Source organism: Mycteria americana, chromosome 1 (genome assembly GCF_035582795.1).
Source record: "Mycteria americana isolate JAX WOST 10 ecotype Jacksonville Zoo and Gardens chromosome 1, USCA_MyAme_1.0, whole genome shotgun sequence".
Taxonomy (NCBI): Eukaryota; Metazoa; Chordata; class Aves; order Ciconiiformes; family Ciconiidae; genus Mycteria; species Mycteria americana.
This window is the reverse complement of record NC_134365.1, coordinates 34059448-34075501: the sequence shown is the minus strand read 5'-3', so window position 1 is coordinate 34075501 and position 16054 is coordinate 34059448. Positions and strand designations below refer to the sequence as shown.

The following is a 16054-nucleotide window of genomic DNA, read 5'->3' as shown; positions in this document are numbered from 1 at the left end:
GATTGCAGGGTAAGGAGGGAGGTGGGCAGAAATAGAATTCCTGGCTTTCATGATTGGAGAAAAATGAGTATGTTAGAAACAGCTACTTTCCTGTTGCCTTACGGAAGCAGCACAGAGGCCTGCATAGCAGGATCCAAGTGTGTTCACCTCTTGAGGTTTTTATGCTTCCAGTAATAAGCCCCTTCAAAAAGTTCTATCCTTTTAAAATGCTGAAGTAGTTGATTAGTAATTTAACAGTTCTATCTGTTGCCTAGCATGAGGAAGTATAAACCACTCAAATAATGTTGTTCCATTAGTGTTTTTTTTGTCTAAACTAGAAGTAGTTTGCTTGAAGTCTTCCTATTGCCCTCAAAATTCGAGCTGAAAAGAACATTTAGTGGTTTGGCTTCTCTTTTAACTGTCCTGCCAACACATCCCCATGGGGAAATCGGTGATACGGCAATGTTGCAGCTGAAAGAAGGGAATTTGAAGATGGGTTGAACTAGGATTTAAGAGAATAATGTGAATGCAAAATGCTATACAGGAAGAAAGCTATTCCTGTAAGAGGAGCAGGAGCAATGTAAGAGGAGGGAATAGGCTAGGCCTCTATGTGACCATCAATAGCAGAAGCAGTTTTATTTGCCTTTTGGTCAGTGGGTGTTAAATAAAACCCTCAGCTGGCCTCATAAAGATGAGGCAATTCTTCCCATTTCAATAATATGAAATACTATGGCTGATAGCAGGTGTGTTGGCTCAAAAGGCAACTGGACAAACTGGTCAAAGAAAATTTGATAGAGGCTTAATAACTAATAAAGACCTCACATCCTTTTCAAAGTTAATGAGCTTCACACTGTACAAAGCCATCATATTCCAATGCAGTATCATTACCTACGTGTCCTGTTCTTGCACTCTTGCCTCAGCAGCCACTAATGGCTCATGTCCTGGCCCCGGGGCTGTGCAGACACTGCTGGTCTGACTCACCACAGCTATTCTGTTGCCTCCTGCTGTACCCAAGGGGAGAACGACAGTTCTCACCCTTCATAAGAGGTTTCCTTAACAGCAATTTTCTGTGGCTCATCAGCATTTGCTTTTATCCTGCTGCTTCTTTCTAGAGTCTTAGTTGGCATTGCAATAAATCACTCTTGCTCTTTTTTGTTCATACTTCCTTCTGGGGGTGACTAAATTGCTTTACGTTACAGTTCTCTAGATCCGTAACATGCAAAAGGTTGGCTCTTTCACTGAGGGTGGTGGTCCTCCCATGCCCTCTGTGGCACCTTCCCCACCGAGACAGGATGTAGGCCAGCCATATTAGCCCTATCTCTATCCCAATAACATCTCCTGTCCACCCACCAGGAGCTGCACCAAATTTTCTCTCACCTCCAGTTCTGTGGGACTTGATCATCCCTTTACTCACAAAGAACTTGAATGACTCAAGTTACTGATTTGTGTCCTGGAAAGCTTTACTATAGTAATTAATACAAAGAAGTATGGATCCTAGGATAGTTTAATGTTTTTGCAGGGACTAAATGAGACAGAAGTCAGCTACTCTTATCCCCTGTCAGTGTCTATAGGTGCTGACTTCACTGTATGAAGACCTTGAAAAAAATCGGGGGAGGGAAAGGGAAGTTCCTTCTCCTTGCACCCTGTGTATTTAAAATAAAATAAAAACTTCCCACATAAGTTAGCTAGCTAGCTTTACATAATTACCTAACACCTCACATTTTCATTCCTCACTAGGATAATATTAAATTAGTTCAATTTTTTTTTTCTTTTATGAAATGGTAGCTAACATGCTTCATTTTCAGTGAGTGAGGGAAAACTACTGCCAAAACTTAGGTGCTGACAGCAGCACTGCAAATAGTCATGGTCTACTATGACAGAAGAACAGGAACTCACATGCTGATAGCTGAGATTCTCCTAATCCTTAGAACATCATGGCTGGTGCGTAAACAAAATTGTTCTACCGCACCAGAGGTGAACAGCGCTGACTGGGGAATTACTACAGCAAATGTACTTCAGGACAATGCTACGGATGTATTCTAGCTCCAGGGAATAGTAAAAAGCAGAGGTGATCTAATAAGGAACCTTCATGTAACAGCTGCAAGAGATGTTTAAAACTGAAGAATGGCTTAAGCAGATTTTATTCTGGTTTAGCTGTATAGCAGCTTTTTTCTCCACAAGCGCAGGTTCAGAGCTGTGCAGCTTTATTCCATGCAGTAAGGCTAGCATAATGTTGTTATCAGAAATGCAAGCAACGTAAAATGACAATTGTTTCCAAGGCTCAAAGTTTTAATAGCAGAAATAATCATCTGCAATGATAATGCAGAGTTTTTATTTATGTTAACAGCTTTTTACAATTTATGCGCAATAAAACTAGAAGCTGTTTAGGTAGATACCTTTTTCTAAATTAAACTATCAGTTTTAAAAGGCAATATAGAATGAGTTAATAACCAGGGATCTAATGATATAAATACAAGTGTTAGAAATCACATGCTTTCTACGAAGATATATGTATCTGTGAATGCAGTCAGATCATTTCTCAGTGTTTCCTTTTGCTTTGATAATCATGGAATTTCAAATTCAGCAGTAAGCCACACTATTTTCCTACCCCTAAGCTGTCAGGACAAACTTCATGAGGTGCAAAAAAAGGTTTATATGAAAATAACCTCTTTAATTTACAATGGCAGTATTTTCATACCTACTTAGTCCAAAGTATCTGGAATCTTACTAGTCACTTTCATTCAATTTTTAGTCTGCTTTGATCTGTCAATGTACCTACTTCAGAAAGCTTTCCATGTTGCTTTTTTAAAGGTGTATTTTAATATTTATTTATTAATATACATACATATATTTAAAAAATTAGACCTTCATTATTTGACTAAGAAAAATGCAGAATTGGTCTTAGAATTATTATTCTGGCCCCTTTAACAAAATATACCATCTGTATTTATAATCCATATGGAATCTTCTCCTAAAATGTAAAATATTCAAACTAGCTAAGAGTTTTCCTATAAACGAAAATTAAATGGTTTGTCATCATACAGAGTTCACTGGAAGAAAGCCATATGTATTTTTGCATTTGCACTGCAAGATAATTATTTTGCTTATGAATCCTTGAAACCAAAAAATAACCTAGAATATGTCTGCAGCATGCATTTGACAAAAACTAATCCTGAGAAGACTTTTTGAAAAATAGTCCCATCCACAAACACTACCAGTCCATTCACACGAATACAAACTCTCAAGTTAAAATGCTAAATAAAGTTTGTTTTAAATGGGTACTAGTATTGTCTTTTCCCTAGAAGACAACATAAGTGCCATTTGTATCTATTAAATGTTGCCTTCAATAGAAAAAGGTCTAGTACACCTGACCATAAAAGCAATTTGCAGGAAAAACATTCTACTCTGTTACTGTCACACACCTTTGCAGCAGACATACTTGATACTTGGAAATCAAAAGAATCAAATAGATTCTAATATGGAAATGCATTTTTAAAGCTGTGGAGAAGATGCACCAGCACTGCAATTCGTTAATACAAAAAACTTTTCTAATGACAGCCCAATGGCTAAAGGTATGTGAAAAGGCTGCTCAGTTAACAAAAATAGCACAGTGGTGACAGGCCAATGACACACCTTATATGCAGACCAGAAAGTTCTGGATAGCAGAAAAGCTGCTAATGTCGCACTAAATACTAATAAAATATTTGCTACTGGTGTTTACTCCATTTGAAAAACATTTGTGTATCAGAAGAAACATGTATCAAGTTTTTATCTCTTGTAGATGCTGTTGGACCTGCAAAAGAACAGACAAATATAAATAACTGATACTGTAACCACACATGCGCACGCACACACACTCAAAATAAGCCTTTTATCTGAAAGACTACATACCATCTTAATGTCTGGCCTTCTGTTTTTTTTCTCATTCAGACACTGGCCAGCAACTGAATACATTTTATGAACCGAAGGTGCATCCCAGTCACTCATCTTTTCATCAACATAATCCTCAATAGTTGCTTCCTCATCCTCGATTTCATCTTTGATACTTAACTACAAGAGAGTTTGAACCAATGAGTAGATAACATCTGAACATTATGCATTCCACACTAGCACTTTGAAAACTTGCTTTTGAGTGTTCATTTCTTTTCTCAACCACTTTTCTAGACAAAGCATGATGACAATGGTTCAGCAGCATAATTATTCATCAATATCTGCAGAAACCGCCTATGACTATAAATGGACTATAAATTTTTATTATAAGTTATTTCTAATTGAGTTAACAAAATTGTAAAGCGATTTTCTTTCAGATGCATCATAAAGCTTTAACTTTCTCCCGGTTCAAGGCTCAGTTTCTTAGTATTGTCTCTTTTTTAAGAGAAGAAGCATCATCAACATAAAGTATTTATGTTTACTTAATAACCCACAAATATACAAGCTTAAGTGTCAATAATTTCTTTTTTTGTCAACTTTATAAAGCCTCTTTATGTAAACTAATGCCTTCTGTCACCAGTCTCAGTGGCTGCCATATCTATTCTACAGGAAACTTCTAGTCCGAAATAAATTTTTATATCTGACTGTTTTAGTCCAAAGCTCTCCAGCTCCAACACACTTGAAATGTGTTATCTGTAATCACAAATGCTGTTTGAGGAATACCTCAGACAAGACAGCAAGGTAAGTGAAGTAAGAAATGTAAGTAGAGGCAGGTCTTCTGCCTTCCTCTATGGGTCAGTCTGAAATTGCTGACTAACATTCAACTACCCCAAAATTTTCAAAGCTAAGGATGCCACATTATCTTGCACTGACTGTTCTCTATGCTCCCAAAAGTACATTTCAAAGATAAACTGTACCAGTCAAATCACGCTTTATATTCCTTTTTAGATCCTATCTCCAAAAACACCTGCTTCAAAAAACCCCCAAAACCTCAAGATTCAATTTGACAGGGACCAAGTTCTCCAAGGTCTTTACAGAGCTCAACAGGATAAGTATTATACCACTCCAGAAGATACAGCTTAGAGGAAAAGAATTCTGTTAATAGTACACAGGTATTACTAAAGCTGTGAAGAAAGTGATAAAGTGATCTGCTATCAAACAGTATGGAACAAAACCAATCCAAACCTCAATGCTATTTCATACTTAGTAAATAAGTAAGTCTTTATGTAAAAAATATTCTAGGAAAACCTTGGATTAAGTAGTACAGAATTTAATTTTAAGCTAAATGAAAGCCTAAATTAAGAACAGCCTTGTAAGGTTTTTAATTCAAGAGAGTGAACTCCGAGACATTAGTTTCCTAATTAGTAGACTGAATTAGTCATTGAATAGTAAAAAAGAAAACAAAAGTCAACCCACCCCTCACCCTGCAAAAAAGCCCTTACAATCCAAACTTCCCCAAGGTTAAAAACACAAGGTATTTGCAAATTATTAGTAAAGGTGAAGAGGATGAAAATTGATACAGGAATGGTAACAAGTATAAACCATAAAGAAACAACTGAGATGAATAGTTTGAAATGTTCTGGTGAATGAGGAACTATCAGGGTATCTGGGTGTGGCAGGAGTATGCTGATAAAGCATAATGGTATGACAAGAAGCAGTACCAAACCAAAGAGAAGTATAGTACCAGATCAGAAGGAGATGACCTTGGGGACTGAACAATCTTCTACCAGCCAAGAGATAAAAGTTTCAGCCTCACCTCTAAGACAAACATTGACACAAGAGCTGTATTCATAACTACGTATTTTGATGACTAACTTGATTGTCTCAAAACCTGTTAACTGACTATGATTTCATATAAAGGGATCCTGGAGCAGGGGGAGGGGAGGAGAAAGCAAAAGAAACATACCAGTAACTGTGGCTCCCGGTTTTCATCTACTGGAGGAAGACCCGTTATTATTTCTAGTAAGACCTAGGAGAAAAAAATGAGAACAGAAAATGAAGCATAGCATAATCCTTAGTATATATACCATTTGCAAAAAGGAGCATGAGCCCCAATCTTTCAAACAAATGCTCACAGGATCTGTATTTGTCCAAAGATAGTGCTCTCTACAATTGATTGTTGTTGCTGTTGTTTCTACCTTTATTTTCAGTAACTGTTATTAGCAGTGTGGTTTATGAATTTCAATGCAAGGTTTTCTCACCCTACATTGTGTTGCTTCAAAGCAAGATGGAAGGATTTCCAAAGTGTTCAGAAACGGTATCTGGCCTACCTCCCCATGAAACTAAATGCCATGAAAGAAGTGGTCAATAGCAATTAGGGTCTTGGATCTATTCAGAATGCATTCATTACTCTCCCAAATATTAGCTCATATCTTTTTTTGTACTCAGCTTTAAGGCAAATCCCACATGGACAGCATACTTTTGGTACTTAAAAATAGTAAAACACACTTAATTTTGGAACATTTTCTTCAATTTTTGTTTCCAGCCTGAGTTACGTTTTTGTGCAACACTATGCAAGAAGAAACAATGTTCCACATTACTTCAAACTACATTTAGCTAGGACTTGGAATGTGATTTTACTCCGGTCTTTCACATGCAAATTTACATTTTAACATAATTATTGTAATCATTAGCAAATTCAATGTTTTAATCAACACATTCAAATGATTTTAAACCAATCAAAGTTTAGAAACTATCTTAAGAGCACATCTATTGGGAAAAGGAGAAATGCTAGATGAAGAGTGGATTATTTAATTTCAGATATTTTTTATTTTGTATGCTTTTATCATTTACAAAAAAAGTAATATACTGCTTCCCACATTCTACTTACTACTCCAAAACTGAAGATATCAGATTTAGGTGTTATCTCTCCTCGCAGAGCTTCAGGCGCCATATAGGCTGCTGTTCCAACAATTCTTTCAGTCATGATTGTTTGTGTGAATGTTACAGATGCTCTTGCAAGTCCAAAGTCAGAAATTTTGGGCACATATGTATCAGTTAATAAGATATTTGCACTGGGGGAGAGGGGGGAGGGGGAAAGAAAAAAAAAAAAGATAAATTTCCAAACCAGTACAGTAATTAGGTTTTATAACAGACTAATAACTCTTTAATAACCAAATGAAAACTACTATTTTGGCTGTTTCTTGAAATCTATTCATTCGTTATTCATATAACAAAAAATGTAAGAGTTAATCTTGTTGGAAATTGCTCGATTTCAAAATCAATCACTCTAAACAAATCAAGAACTGGCTGCCAGGATCCATCCATGTTTTTTCTTGCACATGCATGCATGCATTAAAAAAAAAAAAAAGGCAAAAAAACCAAGGAAAAAAACAAACACTCCCCCTACCCCCAAATCCTACAAATACAAACATTTCTTATAAGAGACCAATTATGTTACACCCATGTTTTGGATCTGAATACTCTTTCTTTAAGAAGGATAATAAAGAATACTTAGCTCTGATCAACTGGTACTGGATCACAGTACAATTCTTAACTGTCTAAATGTCTACTCAGAACTCACAGAAGCAGGTTTTTATATTTATTATCTAATACTATGTCAACCATTACAAATTCACATGCCAAATGAATACTAATACTCTTATTCTTCTCCTGGAAGGGAAACAGGAAACTTACTAATGCTGGAATAATGTATGTGCTGTGTTTCCACTCAATCTCCAGCTTTTACTTCCCCTAAAAAATCCCTGAAGAACAAAGCTGATCTAAAAGACCTTCAAGTTTTCATAAAATACTCAACTCAGTTGGATGAATTACAGCATAAGTTTTTAAACTTGTAACACTTGGACCCATTTTTAAATACTTGATTTAACATTTCTGTAATCCTCCTCATTTTCTGACCCCCTTAATGGAACCGTAAGAAAACCACATAGCCAGATACAACATGTAAAACTTACTAGAAACTTTTATTTCTAACTTCCCCTTCTTGTTCACCAAACCTTCTCAACAGAATTAAACACAGCTGTAAGTTACAACAGATCACTTGGTATTAGAACTGCTGTAAATAGCGTTAAATATAAGACAACTGCAAAAGGCCGAACACTGGTCAAGGCGCCATCAACCACCTGGTTTCATATTTAAAGCTCAGCTTCTAAAAGAAGGAAGAACAGGATCACAACTTCATAAATCTGAGCTTCTTATCAACTTGAGTCAAGCCCAAAGAGTGGTCACTTTTTTGATACACCACAAAGGACACAACAGAAGCAAGTTATACTGCAACTGTCAAGCTTCAAGAGATAACTGAACTATTTCCTGGGCATAACCGAGCCAAAAATCTATGGACAACTCTGAGATTCAGTCATGTTCCCTCTAGCCTACAGAGAAGCTGTTCTAGTGCCTGTGTGGTTATGAATTGTCTCCACACATCATAGCAAAATGAAGACTGAAGTAAACCTTACTAGATGTCTCTTCATCTAAGTTTTACCTGGGAGTGGCAGCACTATTAATAACACCAACCAAATTTATTGAACTATTCACACTGCAAGTGCAAGAGGTTGCAAAATGGAATCCAAACAAAAGAAAAAACAAAACAAAACCCAATCCTGTAATATGATCAACTCACAGCACTTAGAAGGGTAGAGTAGCATAAGGTAAAAAATGCATCCCTTCCAGTCATTACACTGTCCAGAGGCTTAAGCAGGGAAGAAAGAAACAGAAATTGTCAAAGCAGCAAGCACATTTTATGAGGCAGTTGAAGCAAAAACTTGTTCTTCACAAGCTGGAAGGTCACAAAACCAAAGTGGCCTACATTTAGCAGAGTTGCCAGAAGCCAGAGAGCTATTGAAACCTTCATCCATGACGCTCAATCAGTCAGTTGCTCTTTCTTAACCCACAGAAGGAGTAAGGCATCTAGGGCTTTTCTTCAAAGATTTGGACTGCTTTGGTATTTAAAAAAAAAAACCAACACAACAAACTGTAGCAAGGAAGGGGCGGGGGGGGGGGGGGGGGACGGGGACGGACGGACGACACGGAACGGACGGACACACCAAACAGAAAAAGAAAACCCCAAACTCTACCACAAAACCCCCACCTTTTCTGAGCTCTGATATCCCTGGAAAAATTTCTGGTATAACAAACAAGTGAACAGACATTATCCTTGAAGAACCCTGAACTTCATAAACCTGACTAAAGTAATTTTACTGTCTCCATAATAAATAGCAGTAAATCAAAGGAGACACTCTAAAGAAATGTACTAGGAAAAAGAAAAAAAATAAAAAAAGGTGGGTTTTCATCTGAAAATTTCCCCATTTAAAAGTCATTACGTTCTCTAAAGCAGCTTTTTCATTAGCAGCAGTTGTGAAAGAACAGAACTTCTGGGTGTCCTCTCAGCACTCAAATAACTATTTGATGGTAACAGATTACAATAGCCTCATAATTATCTTTAGAAGTCTGTACTGGTCATGTCCTTGTGGCACAGACAAGATTATGGTGATGGATGTCACTTGCAGAAAAGATTGTGCCCTTGACTGAAGCAATGCTTCTTGCAGTTTGTTCCCTCTAAAATGACTTTAACAGGGGGACGAAGGAAAAAAAAAAAAAGAAAAAGGGAAAATGCAGCTGGCAGCTTTTACCTTTTAATATCTCTGTGAATATGATTATTTTCATGCAAAAAGTTGATGCCATTTGCTGTACCGAGAACAATTTTACATCTTGTATTCCAAGAAATTGGTGGAGTGTCATCCTTGAATAAGAAGGGAGGAAGGCAAATAGAAAGGTGAAAATCTAATATATATACGCTCACATAAAACAAAACAAAACATACAAGCCCCCCACAATCCAAACACGACTTCTTGCTATGTTTTGTGGTTTTCAAGTAAATCATTAAAAAGACTAGGAGCATACATTTCTTAATTTACTTGGGCAGAAATACATGCATTTGTCACATTCAGTTCCTTCCCCTGTATTTTGCCTTAGATTAATTCACCCATTGCAAAAAATGTTTTTGATAATATTTGACTCTGACCCTACAAGGCCAGCTGCACTGCGAAGAACACCCTGTATCTACTGCATCTTGCACTTTGTACCGGCACTGATACCAGAGCCTTTTAACCCAAAGCAAATCATTCAAAGCAATCAACAGTTTTTACTAACAATGAGAAGTCAATCTTCCAGTATTTTTGGATTTACCACTTCTCAAGAGTTCAGCTTGACTTGTGTTACTAACTAGACCTTAGAAGTGAGGACACCTACATTTCAAAACCACTTCTTAATCTTGTCAGTGGCCAAGGGAAGAGGATTAGAGTATCTCATCATTCTACCACCTCCCTCGCCTGCTCCTCAAAGCCCAGGCAAGCAGATGATGACATAAGCAAGAGTCTGTGCCTTAAACACATCCAGTGATGTCACAAAATGAAGTTATTAGCAAGAACACACATTCAGTATGCACATTCCTCACCTATTCAACTTTACCAGAAGAAGATTCCTTCTGATTTATAGATTCTGATTTAGATTATTTATGATTATATCATAAGTTTGTCTCTTCCTTGCAAAGGCCTCAGTTATTTCTACTTTAGCTTTCAATTACCACCATTCTTTTAAGCTCACTTGATGATAATGGCCAAAGTTACATGGATGAACTTTTTCATATACATCCTTGTCAAGCACTGCTCATTTCTACAGATAAACTTGCACTGCCTTAAGTAAAATTTAGTGTCTCTTCTGCATTGATTCAGTTTAAAAAAAAAAAAAAAAATTGCAAATGTGTAAGTGTGTGCAAGCAAGTCAACCAAACCAACCTGAGACAGCAGTGCTACCAAATATATCCAGTCCTTTCCTCAACCACTTCTACTCACTCTCATCCTAACACCACTTCTTTCCTGTTGGGGCACAAGTATTTGTGCAGCCTTACAGAGGAAACGTCTCCAGGGGAACATTAAAGATTTTTTTCACCAAGTATTTTTTCAGTCTGATCAGTTCCCTAACCCAGCTCTTTCTCCAACTACTAAATGCTTGAGCCAGTACAACAGGAAGATCAGTGCAGAAAAAAGCAAAACTACTTTTTTTAGGTCTGGGGGCATGGGGGGTTGAAGTAGCACCAGTTTAAAGTCTTCACCAGATTACAACCTCAGAAGCTGCATTTGCTTAGTACAAAGCAGATTTTTGAACTCTTTCAACAAACTAACATGGACACTCATCTACTAGGTTAAGTCTGGCTTACTGTTGGTATCACTCTATCAAGCAACTGTTTGTCCTTCATACACAGAGTTGCCTCATCAAAAACAAAGCAACTTATTATTTATTAAAGGCCAAGGCTAGAAGATACATCATTTGATTAAATCAGAAGAAAGCATTGCATTTACACAAAATACTAATATACTAATTAAAAAAAAAGTATTTTCCATTTATTTAGGCGCTTCAGAAAGAGATACGCAGACTGTGAACATTGTGTTACAACCACTATCACAAGGGCAATGAACAAAGGGCAATTTCACAATGCAGAATCTCAAGAACTAGCAGAGAACATGCCAATGTCAGAGCCAGGAACAATACTGCAGCACCCTCTGCTCCGCTCCACGCAGGCATAGCAAGTCCAAGCTCCTGTGTCACTTCGGGTGGCACATGACATTGTATTGTCAGCCTGCTTTGACTTTAATGTGTTTAAAACATTTGTATAAAACATTATTGGAAGAATACTTGTTACCATATTAGTCTTCTAGACCACAGAAGTAAGTAGTAAAACATCATTTGGCCATTACCGTTCACTACTGTTTCAAAGATATTTCATAGCTATATATATACTTCAGCAAAGTAAGACAACTGGAAGCTGGAAAATATTTTACTTACCAGACAAGCAAGTCTGTCAAGCAATGAACCGTTGGGCATGTATTCATACACCAGACATGGCTGAGCACCATCACTTGAGAAACCAAGTAATTCTACTAGATTGTCATGCTGACACCTATAGCAAAAAAAAAAATCTATTCATATATGCTCTGAAAGACACCCAACATTTGAGGAAAATACAAGGCAGAGGGAACTTGATGCCCAATTACTTGTTTTAGCCCTACTGCACATAGCCAGGTTTCTGCAGTGGTGCTTTAAAACGAAAAAAATACAGTCATGTTGTATATGAAACATTCTCACTCAACACAGAAATTGTTAAGTTATGCTACAAAGACAAAAATAAGGGATCACACTAGCTAACGTGTTATCTGCCAAGTTAGATTCCCATAAAAGGCTATAACAACATTGTAGAACACTGTACTCACTTTGCCATCATTTTTATTTCTTGATCAAATTGCTGTTTCAAGTCCTGAACACTAACATCAACCATCTACAAAAGGAAGTATTTGACGTTAATATCTCTGGCCATATTAAAATGCACTGTTGTTCATTAAAAAAAATTGGAATTGTAAGCCTTTCTTTAGATTAGTTACATGTAACAACTACTTAACTGTTTACAATATTTTTTTTACTCCATTCAAAAATAAAGTATCAGAATGTGATTTTTAATTCCTTGGAACACAATATTACTGGACAAATGGATCCAGTTTCAGCACAGTCACCGACTTATCCATTTTATTTCACTGCAGTTACCCACTAAGAGCACTTCCTCATTACAAAATTAATTATTCACACAAACCACTGGTTATGAAGAAGAAAATTCTGTGGCAATACCTACTTAGCTTGTGAATCGTTCATCTGATTCTGAGAGGGAAATCTCCCTAGCACCCCTTCCCTTCTGCCACTTCTTGTGCGCAGGGGAGGGAGGGGAACTGTGGGAGCACTCTGCTCTTCCAGACAACTTGCCTGAGCCACTCAAAGGAGAGCTACAGAACGGGCAAGACTTCATCTCTGGTGACTGTGCCAACACACACCACTCACAGGACCACAGAATAAGGTACTCAACTAATGTTTAACACGGTGACACTTTTTGAAGTGTATCATTCAACACTTTCCACAGATAAACAAGTCTATACTATAAAGTACACAGTCATTAAAAAGAAAAATGCCTGGGGCAACTCACAGCAACAAGCTTCTTGACAGCCACATTTCTGCCATTGATGTAGCCTTTGAACACAATGCCAAAGCCACCTTCTCCCAGTTTATTACCTCCAGCTGATTCTGGTCGTGCATCAAAATTATTTGTAATGCTTGCCAAGTCATGAAACCCAAAATTATGGAAATCTGAAAGATATATTTTCCATTTAGAACAACTATGTTTTCACTTAAGAACAAGTGTATTGAATAGATTCTCTGCTTTAGTTCTATTAAACCAAAAACTTGCTACCATGCAAATCCTGACATAGTGGACCCCTGTTTTCAGCTTTGTGATGAAGATACCAGAAAAAAAAAAAAAAAAGAAATGCAGATAAATATATATAATTAGCTATGCATAATTTTCTTCACAACTAGCACTGTAGCAGCCTTCCGATTCTATTTTTTGTTAATACTTGTAATACAGGTAATATAAATTAAACACGCAGCAGATCACAGAGAGCACTACACTGCATCAGATGTAAAAATATATCTGGATCACATCATGTTGCTGGTAGCAACCCAGAAGTGGGCCTTCAGAAAGGAAGAGAGTAAAGATATACTTTCCTAGAATGCTTTCTTTAGTCTTCTTTTCTCCAACATTCTTAGTCATTTCTGACATGTAAAATCCAGCTTTAAAACACAAGATGCTAAACAGTCTACAAAAGCAGTATTGAAAAAGGGCAACAGGATTATGTGTAGCACAAAATAAATTGCAATTTAATTAACCGTCAAGTTTTCCATCACAGTAGCCACCTTATTGGCAAGGTGCATCTCATATTCAGACATCTTATTATCCAAGCTAAATTCACAGCCGCACAGAACAAGAGCAAAAGCAAGATGCCGTTTCCTATGCATGCATGATGACAGGAATATAGTCATTACTCTAACGCACTGCTATGATTTATTTCACATGGGGTGAAGGACAGATCAGCAAAAAAGACTGTACTTAATTCTACCAAACTAAGTGCCTACCTGTGTTACTAGACTGTGAGCTGCTATTTTCTTGACTTAAGTAGGGAGGAGCTGAATGTTGCTTCTCAGTACTCTGAGCTAAAACAGGCTTTACAGATGCCACTTCTTTTTCCTGTATAGGCAGTTGTTTCTCATGTATAGGCAAGGTTTCCTGTGAAGAAAGAGGTAATGTAACTTCTTGTGCCATCCTTACAGCTTCTGAAAATGGAATTTAGAAAAACTGTTAACTACATTAGGAATCAGAAAAAACAAGTAACATTAATGCAAGTATTTACTAAGATTAGGAGACATGTAAGCATCATGAGAAGGTTATATTCTGCCACCATGTGTAAGCTGCAGGACTCTTATTTAAACTTGAAACTCTTATTTAAACTGTTATTACAAATAACGGAAAATGGAAAATATACCAACTTTTGGTTATTTTGACCTAATCCTTTCCGATTTTCAAGTTACTGTGAAGCTCTTTAGCATCTTAGAAAACTGAGAGGACGGTACAAAATGTACAAGAGTAACAATTACCTGGAAGCAAAAGGCTTGCTGGTGCTAGGAATTGATTCCTAATCAGCAGATCCACAAGATCACCAACTGTACAGTTTGTTGTTCCCCAGTCATAAAGTAATTCACATGTGGGGCTCTTTCCCATTTGTACAAATGCCTCAAATCTCCTTCAAAGATAAATTAAGACCAAAATTTAAAAAAAAGTGACCTCGAGAACCATGAAGAAGGGAAAGCAATTAAAGGTAAATGACAAAAAAAAATTTAAAAAAATTCTGAATGTACTGAACTGTACTGTACAATTATTTGCAAATTTTCTGAAAATGCAGCTAAAAAACCTAAAGAAATTAAAACTCAGGGCAAAAATATGAGAAAAACTAAGGGAAAAATATGCATACATGGCTTCAACATTTTGTCCAGGACCCATAATATATCGGCACATGGGCCTAACAGAGAAGAGAATGTCAATGAGAGACAGAGGGCAAGTCAGAGCCAGATCAAAGGGAAAAAAATTCAAACGTTTTCCATCAATTTGGCATTCACACTTCATTTTGAATGTTTTGAGATGGGCATTAAGCAGAAATTGAGATCCATTATTCTGACTGATTTATTAGTAGTATAGAAAGACAAACGAAGATTTAATGCTAACATCACTAGAAAGACTGGAAACCCAAGATGATACGTAGGGTATTTAAAATCTCATAACGTTTGAAATAGCTTAAGGATTCAACAAGCCCTTCAAGCAACAAGATGTTCATAAAATACTGCTGACATTACTTCTAAATTAAACTTGTTAGTTTTAGGCCTCGGGCTCCCCACATTTGTTGGACATTTTCTTGGGAACAGTGAATTAGGAGTTACAGTCCAGTTGCCTCTTGTGCTGTTCTTGTGTGACGATGCACGATGAAGTCAATGTTTACTAGTCTCTAGGGTACAGGAAGTTACACAGCCAATGCTGTATCGCTAAAAATACATATGTCCGTGGCCCTAATTAATTCTAATTTCCTCAGTTAATTTTCTTTGGCTATGGCTTGTCTGAAAACTCAACTACAGAACAATTAAGAATAATTACCTTGAGTTCCCTAAGGAAACAGTACTGTAAGATGAGTTCTTAAGTACCTGTCAGCACACAAACTGCAACAAGTTACAGTAATGGAATGGTCAACGGTATGGGATGGACAACAGTATTTACGTTAAACATTTAAAACATAATTTGTTACATGAGTTCTATATAGGACCTTATATGCATTTGGTTGTATCTGCTTTCACCGGAGGGATCGGTTATATCAACTGCTAATTTCTTCCACCCTTCTTGCGGATCGATGAAATCTGCCAGCCGCCTCATGAGCCCGTAGCTAATGCAGCGGACGTACGTTGAAGCCGTTACGGGCTTGCTCATCTTCAGCTCCTAAGGAACACAAACGGCGCCGTTACCGAAAAGGTTCGCCGGGGTTGCGGCAAGCCAGTAACGCGTCAGACCCGACATCGCAGCTGCTTCGCGCCCTGCCCCGTAGCAGCCGCCCCTGTCCCCCTCCTCACGGCTCCGACAGCCGGTTCGCGGCCGCCCAGCGAGGCCCGGCCCGCCCCGCCCCGCCCGGGGCTGCCCCCACCGACGCAGCTCCCGCCGTCGCCGGTAGGCGAGCGCCCCCTCCCCCGCCCCCAACCGGCGGCGGCGGCAGCG

At 37.7% G+C, this 16054-nt stretch overlaps 1 protein-coding gene across 8 annotated transcripts in view; it reads right to left on the bottom strand.

Annotated features, from left to right (window-relative positions):
• IRAK4 (interleukin 1 receptor associated kinase 4) overlaps positions 1–16054 on the bottom strand; it is a 33379-nt gene that overhangs the window by 17172 nt on the left and 153 nt on the right. For 5 of the 8 annotated variants that reach the window (XM_075494369.1, XM_075494359.1, XM_075494379.1 and 2 more), the window contains exons 2-12: positions 15612–15781; positions 14398–14543; positions 13879–14076; positions 12893–13053; positions 12135–12199; positions 11710–11824; positions 9498–9607; positions 6740–6923; positions 5816–5878; positions 3871–4029; positions 2385–3772 (exon numbers count right to left, since the gene is read on the bottom strand). In XM_075494369.1, coding sequence (XP_075350484.1) covers positions 3740–3772; positions 3871–4029; positions 5816–5878; positions 6740–6923; positions 9498–9607; positions 11710–11824; positions 12135–12199; positions 12893–13053; positions 13879–14076; positions 14398–14543; positions 15612–15772 — 1395 coding nt within the window. In that variant the 5' untranslated portion in view covers positions 15773–15781 and the 3' untranslated portion in view covers positions 2385–3739. Of the gene's footprint in view, positions 1–2384; positions 3773–3870; positions 4030–5815; positions 5879–6739; positions 6924–9497; positions 9608–11709; positions 11825–12134; positions 12200–12892; positions 13054–13878; positions 14077–14397; positions 14544–15611; positions 15782–16054 lie in introns of those variants that run through there. The other 3 variants (XM_075494415.1, XM_075494407.1, XM_075494425.1) reach the window with 3 other exon arrangements.